Raw genomic sequence first — 20,748 nt, forward strand, 5'->3', positions numbered from 1 at the left:
TCCCTCTTATTTTTTGCGCTCAGCTTCTCTGTGCTTATTTGCAGTGTCCATGTTTTATTTTTGTTTTCTTGGGATGTGTCTTTTAGACTTTTTGACCACCTCACCATCCGTAAGTCTCTAAACACCTTTCTATTTTAAGCCTCTATCTAATTATCTTCATTCTGTTCTCACAAGCCTTTTGCTATAAACACCAGTATGTCACTTTTGGATGTTGGGGGAAAATTTACCAGAATAGGATAGAATACATTTAAATATCCACAGTGTTTTCTGTGATTGATTCATCCAGGAATAAAACAGTATTGTTCTTTAATCATATTAAGAATATAATTGTATAATCGCTGTTGGTATTACAGTTAGTAATATAGTTAGATATCTTTTATGTGTTTATAATGTTGCTATTAAGATTCGTATGAATATTCATTTATTGCCCTCTACAATATTACTCTAGACATTATAGTTTTGTAGCATAGGACCAATCATCATATCTCATCCCCCTCTTTTTCTAGGAGGCTTGAATCTATTAGTTCGAGACACCTGCAAAATTGCAACTCTAAGTTAGTCTCATTTAAAGAGACCTGTGTCCTGTGTGTACTTGTGAAAAGGACATTTAGTAAGACGGATTTATGTATAGAAAGTTCGTAAGTGTTTTCTTGTAAGTTAGGCCATCTTAAAAGCTGCCATTCTGAAATTATTTGGAAGAATGAGAGTGCCCCAAAGTCCTTCAAAGTTTTGATTTATTTCCTATCTCATGAGATACTTCATGAGTGGGGGAGTTCCTGAAATGCTATGTCTGACGACGAGTACAGTTTATTTCAGGCAGCAGTAGAAGATTCCTAAGGGAGATCTTAGTAACTTATTTTAGGAGAGCTCTTTACTTCCCTAGAGCGAATAGTCTTGCGGAGAGAAAAACGTGAATCTTCTGATAATGCTTATAATTGGCATAAGAGTCTTGAATAAAAGCAAAGAAAGCACTTATTAAGGTGTTGTTGTCTTATCGTACCACACCTAACAATGCGACTGGTGTTTCTTTTGATTCTCTCAGTGACAAGCTACCAGGTTCTTAGATGACTCCGATGTGGTTAAATGGAGGCTGTCTTGTGTGACTTGAAAGCAAGTCCGTCTTGGAGACCGTGAAAACCACCCAGGAGAGATAGAAGAAAAGATGCAACAGGATACGAGCAGTGAAGAATGTGATGTGAAATATGACATTGATAAAAAGAGATTGTAATAGCCAACAGACATCAAGTTTCTGATAGTGGTACCTATATTTTGCTCAGCTTGTAGAACTTTAGATCGTCTTACCAATATGATAAGGCTGAACAACAAACTTGGAGAACGGAGAGATTATGCTGAGTTCCCAAAATGACTGAAGGCTATGATAATCCTGCTTGTAATGGCAACTCTTCCAAAACCGCTGTCCAACATTAATGACAAAGTCCCCCCAGATGGTTTAGTACTGTGCATGAATAGTGACGCAGACACCATTCCTTTGCTTTCTTATTTGTCTCATCCAGCCCCTGCCCTATTTGTTGCCTTTCAAGGGGGGGATGTATTGTGATGTTTAACAATGGGATGCTTCCCCTTTCTTTTACTTTTGATCTATTCCCGTGCGTTGCAGTCCTGTCTCCTTTTAGACGTGCAATGATCTTTTGAATGTACATTCATAGCATTGATGATTAACATCTTTCCAAACACTTCCTTCCCTCTGATAAGTACCTTCACAACACATGCCATGCTAGCCCTAAGGTGTGACCTGACGCCTGATAGCACATGTTTGGCCACTCTATATTACATGTGTGGTGAGAAATCAATCTGACACCTAGGGGTGAATTAGTTTTGTAAAGCCTGGAACTCTCGGCTGTTTCGTTTTCAGTTTACTTATGTTCATATTTTTGTGTTTTCACTGTGTTTACATGGGATTTCATAAACGTTTGTGTGACCTTTGAGGGACATTTTGTAGTGACTTAATCACTGCAGTTATGTTCATGTAATTCGATGAGTATCAGAAATGACCCTTTGTTTTGGAATCTAATGGTCTAAAAACATCCTTGAAGCAGCCAATGTGCTCCTGAACTGCTTATGTTAGGTGACTAAGGTATCTCTTACTTAAAAAGACACAGGTCACCTTGTGCTTTGGTTCCTACATTCTTCGTACTCTATACCTCTGACCCCTATGTTGGTGAAGGATTTTGGACAAGAATGGACGGTGGATGACAGTCATGGCTGGTCTGAAATAAACATGCGCAACAATAGTGAGTGGCTGTCAACTGTAGTGGACTCCAGCATTTGCAAATGTGGACCATCCCTAAAGCCTTTCAAGGGCTCCTTGCTTATATGCTGTCAGTGCCTTCAAAAACGCTCGCTACCAATGGTGAGCATAGGCAGTGAAGGGGCTTTGTCTCACCTCAGGCAGTGTGCAGGCCTAGCGTCTTATTTGGAGGCAGGCATTACTGTTCAAATTTTCCTATTTCAGAAGAAAATGCTAGAACTGGAGGGTAATCCAGTATGGTGAAGGACATGCCACTGGTGAATACATCTCTAGGATTTGCACTTCCCGCAGGAATCATTCTGTTCTTCATTACTACCTAGCTCTAAATGAGGGCCATATACTGTTGCACAGCAAAGTCTCTAAGATAGTGTATGTGAGGCACTAGCCATCCTTCCTTGTTCTTACAAACAAACTCCTGACACCCTCTCTACTTTCTCTTCTCACCATCCTTCGCTTTGTAATTTACTATTCTCTCTGTCTCTGTCGTCTCCCTCCTCTCCACTTTTGTCTCTCTCTCCCCCCACTCTTTTAATTTTCTTTCATCAGACTGTACCATTCTCCCTCATCTTTGTGTCCTCTGCCTGTCCCCCATGAAGGGCTTAAATCTTTAATCTGCTAATTAATCTTTGATACACTGGGCTGAATGTTGTGATTAAGAAGTGGCTCAATATTTTTTTTATAGTAATATGACCAAAATGGGTATTCTTTTACATGTTTCTATTTCATTTTTAAAGTGCAAAGTCCTTTAAAACTTTCGGTTAGACGTTATGGTTGTTTTTTCCATTCATGAGGAGTGAGAATCATTAGTATCTCTTTTCTGTGAGCTCAGCTAAGTTTGCTGCTTTACTAGTCAGATGTGCTAGTGCAAGAGCCCAGAGGATGAAAGTGCATTGATGCACCACTTTTATGGTGGATCCAAGTTTCTCAGGGCGGACAGCCTCAGAATGTGTTGGTCTCACCCCTGGTGATTCAGATTTGGCGGGGATGGTAACTCAATTTACTACAACCTTGTCACCTGTCTTTCAACAGGCCACCAATACAGGCTCGATGAAACACACCTTATGTCTTACTTATGTTATTAAAATGCAGGCTATGGATGGCTACCTGCTTAGACTATTATGTGATCGCTCAGACCAAAGATAAATCATTGTTCTATTCTAAGTGAGAACTGAATTAAGAGGTGATATCCTGCAATCTTGCACAGTCTACACTTCCAGCCAAGTAGGGTAGAATTAAATTGAAGTTCATGTGTGTGTTCTGCAAGCCAGTAAAAATGCTGACCCCATTTACATACGCCTGAACTCCTACAATTGACCCAAGAGAAACCTTAGAACAATCTTGAAATGCTGCAGTCTAGCAAGCAAATTGTTGGAGGCATTTTACTTCCAATGCTAAGCTAAACTCTTTGGAATGGTTCCCTAGTCAAATTGATATTAGTTGAATATTTGCCAGGTATTTGCAAATCCAAAAGGGTAGTGGCAACATGGCATTCGAGACTGAAAAGGTGAAATCATTTTATAAAAAGAGCAATTTATCTCCAGTCGTTCTAGAGGTGGTATGACTGCCTATCATTTTGGTTTTCTCTCTTGTATTCATAGATCAGTGGTACAATATGATGAAGTGTTTCCTGTCTGTTCATTTGACATTTCCTAGCATCCCCAGCTGGCATTTAAGTACGGCTTTATGCAGTGCTGCATTTTCTAGTTTGCAACCAAGTCTATCCTAGGCCACGCTCTGAGCAGGGAGACATTTTGCCCTAAGGCTGACCACACTCTGACTTCCTGTACGCTTGACCTGGTTTATGAATAGCTGAGCCTGCACCCTCTGCCCTTCTCCAATGTTAACTCTATATCATATGCGTACACTCTGGGACCACACAGTCTTACGTCCACATGTTCATACACTTGGGTTTACCTGTAATTAGTATGTGGTAGTAAAAGGAAATACAACTTGCAATGCCTTTGGCCAACTACTTCATTCAACATATGCTATTTAGCTGGTTTGACCTTTAGATACTGTGGCAGTACATTCTTAAAGCATGATGTATTTAATCATTTAAAGTGATAATCTATGTGAACTCAGCATTTTTTAAATTGTTCCTTTGTGTATTTTCCATACAGTTGTGCAGAATGTATGCCGCAAGAATTTTCAGAGCTTCGTATTTGCAACTTTGTAGAGGGTCTGCAAATTTGCACCACCAAAAATATGCCTTCGGACGTACTTTATGTTGGAGTCGGGCAGCCTCTTCTGGGTATAAAGCTGTAATTTTTGACATGGGAGGCGTTCTTCTTCCATCACCATACAAAATGGCAACAGGTGAGTAACATCACATATTTTTATAACTCTTATTGAATATTTTACATGTAGGAAAACATCAATGCTGACACTGCTGTTTAAGGTTGGAAAGCCCCCCAAGTCTTCTTACTTCCTTTTAAATAGTTTTTTATTAAAAGCACCAAAGGAGACAGATCCCCAGGAATCCAATAGTTAAAGAAATAACAGCACTTCCCGCATAATTCTAAATCAATGGGAAAACATTTTGAAACATCCTGTTAACACAGTATTGTCTAGCTCTAGCACAACTTCTTCTACCTAGGGGTAAAAAAGGAAGCAGAGCGACAAAGCAAGAACTCTTCAGGTCATCAAGATCACTAAAATTGATTATCCCCCAAGTTGCCCCTCTTCTCCAAAAGGAGATGAAACAAAAACCCCTTGCACAGTTAAACCCTAGGTCTTCAACACTCCCAGAGGACACCCTTGGATGAACATGATGAAGCCCACATTTTCATGTACCCCCACCAAGAAACCCTATAAAACCCTTTTTACAGAGTCCACCTAAACAAAACGTACCAGACCCACTTTTCAAGCTTTATCTTGGCTATTAAGCCCACAAATTCCCGCCCTCATTTTTAGCTGCTAACTTTTTCTGATCTCTCTTAATGCCATGTGGCCACCTTTAAGACTTTGGCCCATATTTAGTTTTTGGCAGATGCGATACTCTGTGAAAAACGTGACGGATAGCACATCCCCCTTATTACAAATGTCATTAGCTAAAATGCAGTTGCAATATGGCTGATGGGATATCTGTCACGTTTGACAACCAGGGCCAGACTGGCTATCGGGCTTTCCTTAATAAACAATGCAAAAAAAATGTTTAAAAAAGAACGCTTTAAAGCTATTTGTTTTGCATTGTACATTTAGAAGAGCCGGCAGCTCCCCAACAACAAAATTAGCCCCTCCGCAGTGAACCTGGACCCCACCCTGCCCCCCCAGCAAAAAACGCCCGGTAGCCATTCCGGCCCTGACAATAACCCATTCCTCACAGTTCCTTCCATCTCTATTTTATCTTTGAATGCCTTGTAAGGAGTGCTAAATGCATTCCGCGCTAGCTGCCTCCCACACTCAGTGCCAGACCCCAACATGCCCCACATTGAATACCTCCATTACTAGTGCCTCTTCTTGAATGTGAGAGGAAGCCCTTGGACCTTCCAGAAGTTGTTCAAAGTCACAATTCTTGTGTTTAGCAGAACATATCTCAGCCTAGCACAGTTTTCACTGGCTGCCTCGTATGGCACAATTTAATTGAAGTTCCTGTGCATGGTCTACAGAGCCAATGGACACCATGAGCCAATCTACATATGCCTCTACTTCTAAGATTGACCCATGAGAAGCCTTACAACAATCTTGAGGTGCTACATCCATATGATACACGGTAGTAAGCAAAGTGTGGCAGGGATTTTTCTTCCTGTACTAGGCTAATGATGGCATCAATAGCGCAATCTCAGAAAGTCACCAGTTCCTGAACATTGGACTTGGTCATGCCCTGTCATTCCCCGAGGTTGTGCTCACGCTGCACTGGTTACCCGTATTCCTGTCCGACATTTTTCACTCTACTGTCGAGGCCTTCCAATTTTCATTATACCAGTCTGAGTACCTTCAATATTTTCCATCTTTGCTGTCAGTTCTGTGTGCAGTGCATTTACTCAGTACCAAAGTGTGAACTGAATCCATTTAGACATAGTTACTGACATTGATTAAATGTCAATTCAAGGTCAATTAATTTTACCCTGAGAAAGTAATTACTATTAAAAATATTGTCGTCTTATTAGTGTGCACATCTGTTGTATTTGAGGATTTCCCATCACCTGGGGTCTAAGGTGTAGAACTATGAGTGCAGTATTTCCTTCACAATGTACTGCGTGTACACACATGAAAAGTAAACCTAAATTATCTACCCCGTTGGCCGACAGGAATTGAAGTCAGTGTCACTGCTAACAGCCATACCTGAAATGACCAGAGATCGGTTTGTGGTGTGCCCTCAACAAAAAGTAAATTATTTCTATCGGTATTAATTCATTACAGATTGTGTACACAGTTTAAATATTGTAACTGTGTATCCTGTTACCTGAAGACTTGATAGTCTAACAAGTGAACATTCCAAAGTCTTCAGTGACCAAGAACCATATAATAAATCTTTTTCTTAAAACTCTGCAGTCATGTATTGTTTGAGTTGGCCGAAATGTTTACACAGATTTAAATGTTTCTGGCATTTAAAATATGAAATGTAACTCTTTTACCATTCATTTTATTGAGTAGGGATATAGTTAACCTGGTCCCTACTTGTTTTGTTTATTCATTATCATCCAACATCTAGAGTGGGAGGCACAGCATCAAGTTCCACCTGACACTATCATACAAGCAATGCTGTCTGGAGGCCAAAGTGGACCTTGGTTCAGATACATGCGCGGAGAGCTGTCTGTTGAAGGCTTTCTGGAAGAATTTGGAGAGCTGTGCTCTAAAATAGTGAGTCATGGGCCACGGCCCTGCTTAATTAGCTTGTTTAAATACTTGTGCAAATTATCTGTTAATGATCAAAACATTTTATGGATCAGTCATTGATTTACCAGGATGAAAAACCTTTGAACTTTGTTTTTTTTTTTTACCCTGTCCTCGTGTTGAACACCGTGATTCCTTTCTTGGTATCTTGTACCATCTAATTTAATTCTGTGACTTTCGTATTCAGGTTTTGTATTTTGCTGAAAATGACTCCTAGTTGGTCTGCCTAGTTAGCTATTCTTGCTCCATCCGGTTATTCCCCATTTAAGTCTTGAATTGCCACTTCAACACCAGTGTTATGAGTATGATGTTAATGGCAGAGTCACTGCACCTACATTGCATACTGAACGTCTACTTTATATTGTCTGATGAGCTGCAGAGAGAATTTGTTGCTTCCAGGATCCAAGTGTTAAGGTGCCTCATCGTGGCTGGGACAGTCTACCTCACTCTGTGTGTTCAGGACAGAGTGAACCATTATATTTTTATTGTAAATGTAGGGCATCATAAAATCACATGGTGTACACATTGTTTAGCATCCAGTTGCACAATAACCTTTAACATCACTTATGTAAATAATTATCCGTGACAGCAGGGACGACCCCAGCGACAGTACAATACAACAACTTTGTCCCTCCCCTTTCCCCCTTTAATCGGACATTTGATCAGTCTCCATTCTTGGTGGTTCACAGATATACTCCCTGAATTTATTCCAGTCTCCACAGACTCTTCCCCATTTTTGACGACACCCCCGATGCACATACGCCGCCCTCTCCGCCACCATTGCTTCATCCATGTCTTTACATCACTCTTGTAATGTAGGTGATTCTCCTGAACCCCACCTCCTCGCAATATTCCGTTTAGCAAACATAAGTCTCAGAGTTACCTAATCCTGCGCTGGGTGGCTTCGGTCATTTGGTTTCCACATATTTAGCAAGCATCGTTTTGGTTCTGGGATCAGTGACACCTCCACTGTTTGTGATACAGTCCTCATTATCTTGACCCAGTACGCCATAATCTTCGGGCACTCCCATATAGTATGATAGAAAGTACCCTTGTAGGAGAGTGGCATCGACTGCATAGTTGCCCCCAACTTTTTGCTGATGTTTTGACTGTTTTCTGACTCTAGCCAGGCTGTGGTCCTGCTATCCAGGACCCCAGCCTATCTGCTTCCTCTCTAAACTGATGTGAGTACCCTAGGTACATACCAATTGGATACTGAGGACACCCTATCAGCCCCTTGTAGATGGTACCCAGGGCATGGGTCCCTCAGAGGCCTACCAGGGACTGCAGCACTTATTGTGGCACCCCTGGGACAGCCATACAAACTGACACCACCAGACCACTACTGTAGTCTGGGTAAGGTGGTGCTTGCACCCCTTACAGGGATATAGATAATCTGTATCCCACCTAAATACAACACATATATCCTCATAGGTCACCCCTAAGGCAGGCCTTGCTAATCATACAAGGCAGGGTGCTGAGATATGTGTTAGGGGGAACCCCCTACCTGAGTAGGGCCCCTCTGCAACCTTCGTTAAAACTATTGCTGGGTTGTTCGTAGTGCAGCCATACCATATACTCTTAACCGCATTATAAGTAATCGCGATAGCGTGATAACTTGAGAGTGGCTGCACAGAACCATGTCATGTTTGGTGTCAAATATCGAGGTATCATACCCCCAATCCAGCCATGGGAGTGAGGGCATGATTCCCCCCTGCTAGAGGGGTGATATGGTAAAAGCGGCAGATTTTAGACACCAATTTAAAAGTGCATACGTAGTACAAAATGGATGCTACCCGCCATCCACACGACTCTGGCTGCCTGTTGCTGGGCAGAACTCCAGCCACGGCATCTGGACAATAGGGATCTAGTTGCAGGGAGGTGTTCCCACCTCCCCAGACAGACTATGTGGATTGGAACTGGGTGGGTGCACCATAGGATGTCTTTCAAACTTGCACGTAGGCTTCTCCAGTGCCTACTTCTGCATACACCGCCTCGAACCGGTTCAGGGGCATACTGTCCCCTGCCCAGGCGGGAAAACATACAAAGGGGAGAGGGTGTAGCCACCCTTTCCCGCCTGAACTCTCATTGGTGGGCTCTGATTCAGACACTCCCCTAATCTCTAGATAAAGGTGGGTGCAGGGTCCCCAGAGCCTCAGATTAATCTTGGACATCAAAGACTTGAACCTTCGATGAGCTGCCGCACAGCTGAATGAAGAAATCTCCCTTGGGGTAAAGGAGTTACCCCCCTGCTTGGCAGGCACCTGAAACACTACAAGTGACCTGGTTGGAACTCCGCTGCTCCTACGGACATCAAAGACTTCTACCTACCCTGAGGTAGGTTTCCAAGCATCCCAGAGACAAGTGAGTGTGCACAGCAAAGCTCAGCACCGTGGACCCCATGGGTGCCGAGATCCCCAATACCCTAGGACACCGGCCATCTCTTGCACAGCACACGACCCCGACCAGTGGGGAAGTTGTGCTTTGGCCCATCATTGAGCCAACCTCTCAGCATTACTTGTGCCAAAGGACGACACTCCAGCCCACTCCGGCGACCCATGGGCTCATCTTTACGCACTCCAAATTGCCGCCTCCCGCGGTCCCTTGTCTCTCGACTGGTGGGCCCTAGCGGAGGTCAATCTTTACTTTAAAGGGCTCCCCTGGTTGCTCCAGGCCTGCTCTGCCGTCTCCTCGCTGGAGACCTCGCTCAGACCTCGTGGGTCTGCACCGTAGCTGTTTCGTGATCATTGCGTGGGTTGCTGTTGCCAAGACTTAGTGGATCCAATCCGGACACTAACACCGCAGCGGCCTTCATCCTTCGTGGGACAGTCACCCTCCAGAAGCTGGCCTTCCTTGAAGCCTCCTGGACCCCGTGGCTGTTGATCCAAGCTACCCGTCTTCAACCTGGAAGCAGCCGATATTGAAGGGCTCTTTCTCCTGAGCTCCCTGGTCACTGGCCAGTGACCCAGACTCTGTCCCCTCTGCTTTCAGGTCCTTTCCTTCAAGATCTACATCTTCAATCTGCACGACATCGACGACGCTTCACGCCAGCAGCAGTTCTTCACCTTTTTCCATTGAAAACGAGATCGCGACCCAACATCGAAAACGACCTATGCACCCGGCTTCCCTGGGGCGGGTAACAGTGGTACCTCAGTACTGTTGTGGGTGTGGGCCCTCCAAAAGCTTAACTATAAGCTGCTGAACTTGAACTCCTGCTAGAAGTGTCCAGATTCTTGTAATTTCCTACCGCGACTTTTCCCATAGGGTTTAATAAAGATCCTGACTGTAGTTTAAACACTGCACCCATCTCCTGTGGGTCCCCTTCCTCACTACCTTGGGTGGTTTCGTAAATGGGCCAGCGACTCTAAGTGCCCTAGGCACTGTCTGCAGAACTGTTGTGGTTCTTATACCACTTTTTTAAATATATGGTTTGGTCCCCCCCTGGGGCTCTGTGATTCCAGTGCTATTTATTGTTGTTTAAATGCTTTACCTCCAGCCTCACAAGAGACTAGTGGGATTTGTTCTTAGAATAAATACATATATTTTGAATATATACCTGTGTGGACTACTCTTTCATTTGGTCATTCAAGAGGTTATCCATGGTAAAACAATAAGCTTAACACTCCTTCAAGACTTAGCCTGAAGGCTGCTCTCCACAGCTACCACTAGGATAGCTTTCTTTAAAGGTTGTCTTTTAACCTATCACCTTAAGAGTCGAATTGGACTGGTGCAAGGTGTCCCCTATAACTAGTGGACAGCATATGCCAGGCCAACTTCTCACAACCCTCTTCCCCACAGTCTCGCAGACAGAATTGATGTGAAGCCGACCCTATTTTGCAGAGGGTCACTCTAGTGTAGTATGTACGGTGAAGTACTTTGATTTGTACCAACCTCAGCCGCGAGACTGAACCATTCTTAGCTGCCTTCATCATGTCTAGAGGCCTTGGGCACCAAAGTAATATCAATTTCTGTGATCACGTTGCCTCATCCCTCTTTGTAGCAGTAACGATTTATGAGGTAATGAAGCCATGCACTGAGACAGTGAATGTCAAAGGAGTCTACTATCTACCTTCCCTAAAACCTGCACTAGCCTCTCTTCTGACCGCAAGATGGTTATGAAAGCAGCAAAGTAATAGAGTTGTTACTATTCACCTTCAGCAGCAGTGAACAAAAGATTTGTGGCAATTCTGCACAGAAAGAAAGTTTAATCCTGCACAAATAAAGCAAGAACCCCTTCTCCATTTAAAGGGCTACTTTCATGCCTAATGCAAACTGTGCATACACAATGCACAGCATGAAGAGACATGAACCATGTTCACATATTCTAGGGCCTCCGATACATATATCAAATCCATCATAGCACACACAAGAGACTGTGATATGCCCCTGGGTGACAGCATAGTGTACCCAGTCAGTGTACTAGGACAAAACTAGTGCAGAGAGCTCTGCATTTCTTCCCCTGTCCAGACGCGGCTTTGCATTCAACAGGCTGCCTTCTGGGTAGACACAAGCAGCCCATAGTGGTTATGGTAACTGGCATACCCCAGGGGGATGGCTTTTTTTTATTACAGACTTCTCCAGGATCACCAAGCTTCCAACAGCATGTGATGACACAGTTTTGCATACAATGATCTCTGAAAATCATTAAGGAAATTAATTTGTGAAGTTATCTTGTATTTTCAAAGCCGAGACAAGGAGCCAAAAGGTTGTTGTGAAGGAGGATGGTGGCAGGTCAGCCATGCTTCTTTGAAGGTTAATTGTCATTACTTTTTCTCTGTAAAAGTTATTCAATGCATTCATTAATTACGGCTGTGTTTTACCAGTTCTTGCAATCACAATTGAATTTCAGTATGCCTAGTAGGCAAGTAGTTATGCCTTGGATTTGTAGCACATCCTGCGTAGCATTCTTCGTGTTTTTAGTGAAATTATTCTCATGCTTGTTGAGTAGAGAAGGAGTAAAAGGCAGCCTTGCCAGACTCCTATAGTTGTTCCCTCATCTGTAGTTTCACAGTCAGCAAAAAAACAATGGACTGGAAACTGCCCAGGGTGATGACAATTGTAAAGTCTAATTCAAGCTTTCCACCAATCGCCTAATGTTTTTTTCTCTATGGTATTCTTTTCATCATCATCAAGCAAATGTTTGTTTTGAGGAAAAACCTGTAAAACAAGTAGCATACAGTAAAATGTAATCAACAAAAATATCATTGGGTGTAGTGGAATTTTGCTTCACTTTTGGCCAGTTCAGCCCTTATGGTCTCAAAACGAATAGGTTTTTATCAGCTTTTTACCAGGAAGTTTTTAGTCACCTTACTGAAGGCAAGACATTTTAGATATTGTAGTAAAGCTTATAACTTTCTCAAACAACTTATGGATGAAGAATCCCGCTAGTGCGTGGGTTTTTCCCTTCGTGCAGCTGGCAGCTCATGGGAGTTAATGCTCTGTTAAAGTATTTAAAAGTGAGATTTTATAATGCGGAATGTAGATTTATCAGCCCCGTTGTTTCTTTTATATTTTTAATCCTGTTTGACATATGCTAATGTATTTTAATGTATTTTGTTTGATAGATTTTACTGTTTAAGTTCTTTTATGGTTGTTTACAGTTGAATAAAGATTTTATAAAGAAAGACTGGGGAGTTAAGATTTAAGAAAGTATAAATGAAGGGAAATACTGAAAAAGGAAAACAAGAAAGAAAGAAGTCTAGATAGAAAAGGAGACTCACAAGGGGGTGAAAATGAAAGATTGAAGTCTCATATTGGCAGTTGAGGCATAGGATTTAAGAGGGAGGAGACGAGACAAGGAAAATAGGAAGACAAGGAAATGGAAAAGGGTTAGCAATGGCAAGCAAGGAGAATCATACAAAAAAGATGAGAAATGTAACAGAAGCAGTATTATTTGGGGTGATATTAAAAAGATGAAAAAGATGAAAACATGTTATATTTAAAAAACAATTGTTTGGGGGGCGTGGGTTTATTTGCGAAAAAGGAAAACCTGGCAAATGAGGGAAAAAATCATTTTTTCAGGAAATGTCAAGCTGATACGTATATAAATGCATTTCCATTTTATATTGTATCTATCTAATTAAGGGATATTTCATGGTGAGCTGAGGTCACCTGGTGATGCTATTTCATTGGTGTCAAAGGGCAGTTGCTGCTGCCAATTCATGATTGATTTTTTAAAACCAGATTTTATTGGCATTTAGTATATCAACGCTTTACATACAGTTCAGTCCAAGCATTGCTTACATATATCTTAGCGTATTGCTGGTACATTATATTCAAACTCCCCAACTAGTGACCCGTTCCCTCCTTCCACCCTTCCTCTAGAGTTGCGTCCGCTTGTTCCTCTCTTTTCTCAGATAATTGGCGACTGGTACCCCCCTGAAGTAGGATCTATTGAACATGTGTTTCACTTGCCTTTCTGCCGATTCATGATTGATATAGCGACAAACATTTTTTTTATGGTTAAGCTTTTTTATAATGTTAGTATGACTGTGGCTGCCAGAGTCTGTTAAGGTTGGCATATAATCTTACGCATATGTCTGCTTTCTGAACCCGTGCAGCAGCTCTAATATCTGCGCCTACAAGGTTTTTTTAACCCGAGCCTGAGCAATAAGATGTTGGCAGCGACACTGTAATTATAGCTGCAAGATTCAGTAATGACTTCAATGTTAGAAATTGGCCTGGTCCTCTAGTCTGACTTGCTATGTGTGAGTTAATGTACTGAGGCAAGGAGTAGAAATGGAAGATAGCAGACAGACTAGAGAGACTGGTGATAAAGAGAATGGCTATGTGTGCAGGACTGTGAAGCACCCGATGCACTGCCTGTGAAAGTAAATATTCCTCCAGGTGTCAGACTGGATCTGGAAACTCAACAGCAGTACTCCTACAGACCAGTAAGTGATGTCATGTGGCTCAACTCCTATGTCTTTCTTCTCCAAAGTGACAAGTGGGGCGCACATAAGCACCACCCAGGCGCACTAACGCCATCATCTTTCTTTCAGCACATTCAGACAAGGATCTGGAGCTTACTTCTCTTGTCTTAGATGAATATTTTTTGACACAGATTAAAAGATTTTTTTTACTGTGTGCACGGGAATATATGTCACCATCCAAAAAGACATGGTTTAAACCTTGTAGGTTTTGTCACAAACAAATATCTGTGACAGATCCACGCAAGGTATGTATGCAGTGCCTGGGGTCATAGCAAAACTCTAGGGCTTGCAATAACTTTTCTTAGATGAACCTGAAGGCCATAATAGACCACAAGGTGAAGCTCGATGTTGGCAAGCATCAGAAGACTCTGCACTGTGTCCAGTTGAAGTTGAACGGAAGGTCCCATTCCTGTGGTTGGTCATTGTCGTGGTCAAAGCCATCAGCCAAGTCTAAGAAGAAAAATAGGAAATTAAAATGGGAATTGGCCACTTTCGGGTTCTCTCGAACTCCAGAGAGGGTGCCAGGGCATCAGCTTGCCCCCGAGTCTTGTTTCTGAACTCCTGAGGAGCAGATTCCGAGATTGGTCCAGATGCATGCAACCAGAGTTTCCAGGTCCGTCTGTGACATCACAGAAAATAGAGGCATTTAAGGAGACCATGCTGCAAATACTGGCATGTCTTTGGGTCTCTAGGATCTGCAGAGGCTATCAGTTGCGATCCTGGCCACCTCTTGAACCCACATTGTGTTCCGCATAGACTTCAGTGCCAATTTCGGTTCCAGCAACACTCTATACGCTGGTTCTTTTCTCACCGACATTGGAGTTGATGCCTCCTGCTCTGGAAGAGGATCCGATACCTATAGTGGTCTCCTGCTCTGACCTTGCTTCGAATCGAACATGGCCATGCCCCAAATCTATGGAGGCAAAGCCTACAACCAGTCCCTTGCACTCCAACACCTTGCCCTTGCCATGCGGTAGAGCTCAAACCTTACATCATCTCTTTGAATCAGATTCAAGCAGTAACGACTATGATAAAGGAGACCAATTCACCCCTCAATATGATGAAGACGATTGGTATTCTAAGATGTAGAATGCCGTGGTCTGGATGCTTCCCCAGACACAGGGTTTAGCTCTCCCCTTGGTACTGCCACTGAGGAGAGTGACTCTGTTTACTGAGGCCTTAATGGATACCTTCTTAGGCGATTGGACAATAGTCAGGTAGCTCATTGACACAGACTGGCACTGCATGATTCTATGCCTGAGAGCTTAGTGGTCCAGGAGTCCACCATTCCCACGGCTCCTCTTGACCGTACGCCTAAGCATGTGGAAACTTTTGGTAAGCACATGTTTTCTTCAGTTAGCCTTACTTTACACTTAGTTAATGCCACCTGTCTTCTAGGGAGCTATAGTGTTGCCTTATAGGATGCAGTTTGTTGAATCCAGTAGATCTACGGACGTTGTTAGCCCCAAACTATACAGCATGGCCTTGACACAGCTAATGGCTTAGGTCTTGCAATGGGCACAAGTGCGGTACTTCAGCGCCCTATCTGGATGAGGTTTTATGGGGATGTCCAGGCGTCCTGTATGGACATGCTGTGTGATGGATCTCATATGTTTGGTGAAAAATTTAACATGGCCCTGCCGTGGAACGCTTTAAGGAGAGTTGTGCCACAGCGCATTCCCTGTGGCTGCCTCTACTAGACCATTTCTGCAGCAGTTTCACACCTTTTATGGCTCGCTAGGGGTTTTCAATACCACCAATGCTAGTTCCCACTATCAACACAACAGTCTGCTCAGCCAGTTCATGGCCGAGGCTGCAGCACCTAGAGACAATGTTGAGGACATCAGGGACAGTGTGCAGCTCAGTCCCCCACCTCTCCCTCAACCACATCCTCAAACCCACTTTAGTGTGTACTTTTTGAAATACACCCGCCCTGTAGGGAGAAGGCTAAGATACATCCTCCAATGGTGGCTAGAAATAGCTTTGGACACATAGGTCTTCTAACTTGTCTAGCGGAGCTTCCCCTCCCATTTCGTTCTACTCTGCCACACTTTCCAACCCCATCATTGTGGCTGACGGTGGAACACCTGTCTGTTTTGCAGCAGGAAGTACAGACTCTTTTGTCCAAAGGAGCTATAGAGAGGGTTCCGGCCTCTTAAGTAGGTACTATGTATTACTCCTGCTACTTTCCTGTCCTGAAGAAGGATGGAGGTCTTTGTCCTATTTTGGATCTCACCCTGTCAACGCCATCTGATAGAGACCTCTAGCTACAGATTCCTTACCTTTTGAATTTCCCAAGTGTCAGGCTGGATTTGGAAACTTTTGCTGAGCAATACCCCTTAAGCCCGACGTCGGGTGGCTCCATTCGGCTCCGCGTGACATTGTCGGCTTCATAACATCGGTTATGACATCTCGGTGCCTCCACAGGCACCACCCTGGTGCGCGGACGTCAGTTCTTTTCTTTCTGCAAGAGTTAAGCGCCAATCCGGGTAGAGCTACCCCCTCTGCCACTTTTTGGCCAGATTTTTCTTGACTTTTGTTGAATTTTTTTTTATCAACTTAGTGTGCGAGGGATGTCTTTGAGGAAGACGGGTTTCAAACCATGCAGGACTTATTCCCACATGATGTCCGTTACTGATCCATACCGCGTATGTCCCTGGTGTTTCGAGAACGACCAGGATACAAAGTCGTGTTCGGACTGTCGTGCGATGACTCTGAAGACCTTGAGGCAGCCAGCGATGAAGTTACTCGCGGCCCAACAGTCGACACCGTCAAGCGAGACTCCGAGGAGGTCACAGTCCCATTTGAAGTAGAGGAGGTTGTAGGACCGCTCCTGGAGCCCTAAGTCCTCTTCCTTCTATTTGAAGGTCCGTGGACACTTGGGGAAGAGGCACAAGAAGAAGTCCAAGCGGACTTCGTCTTCACCACAAATGGTGTGCGTCATCGAGAGAGGTAAGGATCACTGATGCTCTAGGCACGGTGCTGTGGAGCCAGAGCTAGAGTCAACTTCGCACCTCCCCCCTCCTTTCAAACAAAAGAATTTTACGAGGCAATGTGCTGCGTATTTGAGCGGAATGACCCTGCTGGAGAGCCTTCAGGCTCCGTGGGGTCGAAAAGGACCCAATTGAGTTCGACACCGTCGGCTCTGGCCCCGACGCCGGTGGGGCATCAGGGATCCGAACCCGGATCCGATTCGACGACGGTCATGCCAACACGACCTTCCCTGGGGTCGAACCCAAAGTCGATGCCTGCAATATCGCCGATGCCCGTCAGTGGCGCAAGCCCCATCCTCATCCCCAACAACGTAGAGCTGGAATGGCGTCAATCGACGTTGAACAGCATAGATCGACGCTGATTCCAAAGTCGACAGAACCCAGAGGTTCTATGTTGTCGCCTGAGCACTTTGAAGACGTGCTAGGCTCAAGAGGGGATTGGGAGGGGTCTGGGGATCCTCTTGAGAACCAAGATGTCTTTGAGGATAATTTGGACTGGTATGGGGAACTTGGAAAGCCAGTGGCCTGGATACTTCCCCCGATATTGGCATGCTCTCACCTCACCTCCTACAGTGGCTACAGAGGAGGAAGCATCCTATGCCATGGTGGTAAAGAGTACATAAGAAAAAAATTACCTATACCTCTAGTGACTTCAACACTTATTCATATGAAGTAAGATGAACAAAAATTAATACGTTTACCTAAGCAGTGATTTCTGCCTTTTTTTTTTTTTTAATCAATATCTTTGATCACAAAAAGAACACATAATGAACTACACGAAATACCACATTAGTCCTTACACAATGAAAATGAACAACGTGAAAAATGTGTTTTGACATACAATTACAAATAAACTCATAATAATCAAACATTGAAGCAACCAAATGAAATGTCACAAAGAACAATCATTATATACATAATCCGAAATACAAAGTTGTCATACAAATTGATGAAATAGACAACTAACACCCTTATATTTGGAATAAATCAAATCCTCTGAAATATCAGGGACACAAGGGGTATATTTGCAATATTTAACCAAGGAGTTGAGTTCCTTTGTCTGCCGACGCGTTTCGAGTGCCGGTTAAATCAATTGCCGCACTCTCATCAGGGCTGGATTAGTCTTTCTCACGAACAGACTGATTGTGACAAAAAGGGGGGTGGTAAAGAGGGCAGCTGAGGTCCTCGGACTGGAGTTGCCCTCCGTGCAAGTCAGGACTAATTTCCTGACTGAGGTGCTTCAACCTGGGGCTACCACTTCTGAACCCCTGTTGCCCTTTAATGAAGCCCTTATGACGTCCTTCTAGGAACTTGGTCCAAATCTAGAACAGGGTCTCCTGTGAATAGGACGATTGCACGCTGCCATCGCCCAGCTCCGGGCGACCCCAAGTTCCTCAGCCAACACCCCACCCCAGAGAGTTTGGTGGTGCAAGCCTCTACGTCACAAGGCGCATTCCCTTCCGCCCCTCCGGATAGGGAGTCCAAGAGGTTGGATTCACTTGGTAAGAAGATGTTTCCTCCAGCCTTACCTTGCAGTCAGGGAATACTTCGTGCTTTTTGGGCCGTTTTTCCAATTCCTTTTGGGAGATGCTTACGCAAGTGCTGCCACAGGTCCCGAAGGAGGCCCTCGTCTTCCTTTGTAAGCTGTATCAATATTCAAGCCACATGCATAGTTATAATCCTTTATCCATTTTTATAGTGTATCCTGGCATGTCCTCAGGTGATGCTTCTACCTTTGCTCTAACTGATAAAGTCTCTTAAAAAACTTCATTTTTACTCAATTTTGTATTCACAATTGGTTTATGTAAAATCCAGGAGATGACATTCTCCCACATTGTTTGACAATCTCAACAAATAAAAGTGCAACTTTTATGACGTAGTCAACCACTCTCAGTGTAATTTTACACCAAACGACCAATTGCAGCATGACACGCTGTGACGTCAATCTCTTTCCTTGCAGCAGCTCACCCTCTCTTACAATTTTCTTCTGCACGTTTCTCTAAAATCACAATGCAAGGCATGCAATAAAACTGTCAGCTCCACGAAAGGAATTTCACTCTTACTAGGTAACTAAACTTTCTATAATCTTTCACTTCAAATGAAATCTGACCAGTGGGATTTCACCCTAATTGATAGTTATTCCCTGTGCACCTGAGATCAACTATACCAACTGCTTACCACTAACACAAAAAAGAACCCGTTACCAAGATGTTATTGAGGACATCTCAAGATCAACACCACTAAACAGCAGACAGCTTACTCTGTGTCTTCTACACTGAGACAACCACATAGGCAAATATGTCGAGATCTTAGGCCACGACGGACCCATTTACAACTTCAACTTCTTTGCATTAAGTGCCACAATCATACATGGACTTTAACTGCTTCACAACTCCACTCAACAACAATACAGCCATTTAAAAACCGCAATATTAGGCAAAAGCTATAGCTAGGTGCATCCCTATTATTACTCGCACTCAATTGCTGCTACACGTTGACTTCATCCAGAACGATATTCCATCAATACTCTATCAATCCTTCTCTTTGCCAAACAAAATAATTTTTGGACTCTTTGGACTTGGACAGGGAAACTATTTCTGACACCCTAACACCTCACTTCACTAGGCAAAATCATAGCTCTGCTACCAAAGATTTGATCCGTGTTATCAAATTTTCTTAAATCTCTCCGATTTTCTTTTCTCCGCTCTATCCTTACAGGGCCCTTTTACGATGAAATCAATCAAAGCTTTACCTTTTACCACAGAGATGATAGTCCTCTGATGGATCTTTATCTGCTGATAGGAGGGGTGGGAATAGGATGTCCAGAACCACGTTAGCCACCCAATGAGGACCATAAATTGGTAGCTAACCATCAATTCAAATAGCACAGTTCAATGGAAGAACAGCCGGACACAATAATAGATTCAGACAGTTTTAAGTAATTTGATTATTGTATTAATGCTCCAAAATCAATGCATATAAGTTACATTTTAAGCATCTCAGTCACTAAATCTTATAGCATATAGTATTAAACCACACATTTAGTCTAGTTTCTATTCCAAAGGAGGATGGTTATCAGAGAATCACAGTTACAAGAGTCCAACCAACATTAACAGCCAGAAGGGTAGCTCAAAACTCACATTTCTAATTACAGATTCCTACCACCATCAAAGGCAGAAGGATGATTCGTTTTTCTAACAGCATTCAGATTCTAAAACAAAAAGGGGTCAAATGGAATCAAGTTAAAGTGCACGAGGGGCAAGTCCATAATAATTGGCAAAGGAGTAATGGGGAAAAATCTGGTTACTCACCAGACAATCCGAACAGTTCAGCAAGCAAGTTCATTTGAAAATGGCAATAATATGGGGGATAGAAAAACAATAGTTTGGCAAAGAAGGCTTCAATCCGTCTTCTAAAGGCAGCAGCATTATGAAAGGCAGTCCACAAATAGGAGTAAAGAGGATGATTCTTTATTCATAGAAAAAGCATTCGAACCTCTCACAAGGAAAAAAGAGCATTTGGGGCTCTAGAAAGCTGTCTCCTCCTTTATTTGATCCATCCTTTATAGTCCTTATGAAGTTTCTAGTGATGTATTATCACTCCACTATGGTTTGGTCATCGCATGGTTGATTACTTGTTCAATTTCCAAATACATTTTAGATACTTCTGCATGATTTTTAATGTTGGGCATGAGAAACAACTGGATTTCCAGGCCTCA

The 20,748-nt window shown here is 43.2% G+C and overlaps 1 protein-coding gene across 8 annotated transcripts in view; it reads left to right on the forward strand.

Annotated features, from left to right (window-relative positions):
• ACAD10 (acyl-CoA dehydrogenase family member 10) overlaps positions 1–20,748 on the forward strand; it is a 482,886-nt gene that overhangs the window by 111,827 nt on the left and 350,311 nt on the right. For all 8 annotated transcript variants that reach the window (XM_085633523.1, XM_085633522.1, XM_085633520.1 and 5 more), the window contains 2 exons: positions 4,390–4,585; positions 6,924–7,072. In XM_085633523.1, coding sequence (XP_085489649.1) covers positions 4,399–4,585; positions 6,924–7,072 — 336 coding nt within the window. In that variant the 5' untranslated portion in view covers positions 4,390–4,398. The remainder of the gene's footprint in view (positions 1–4,389; positions 4,586–6,923; positions 7,073–20,748) is intronic.

This window comes from Triturus cristatus, chromosome 11, assembly GCF_964204655.1.
Source record: "Triturus cristatus chromosome 11, aTriCri1.1, whole genome shotgun sequence".
In the NCBI taxonomy this organism is placed as follows: domain Eukaryota; kingdom Metazoa; phylum Chordata; class Amphibia; order Caudata; family Salamandridae; genus Triturus; species Triturus cristatus.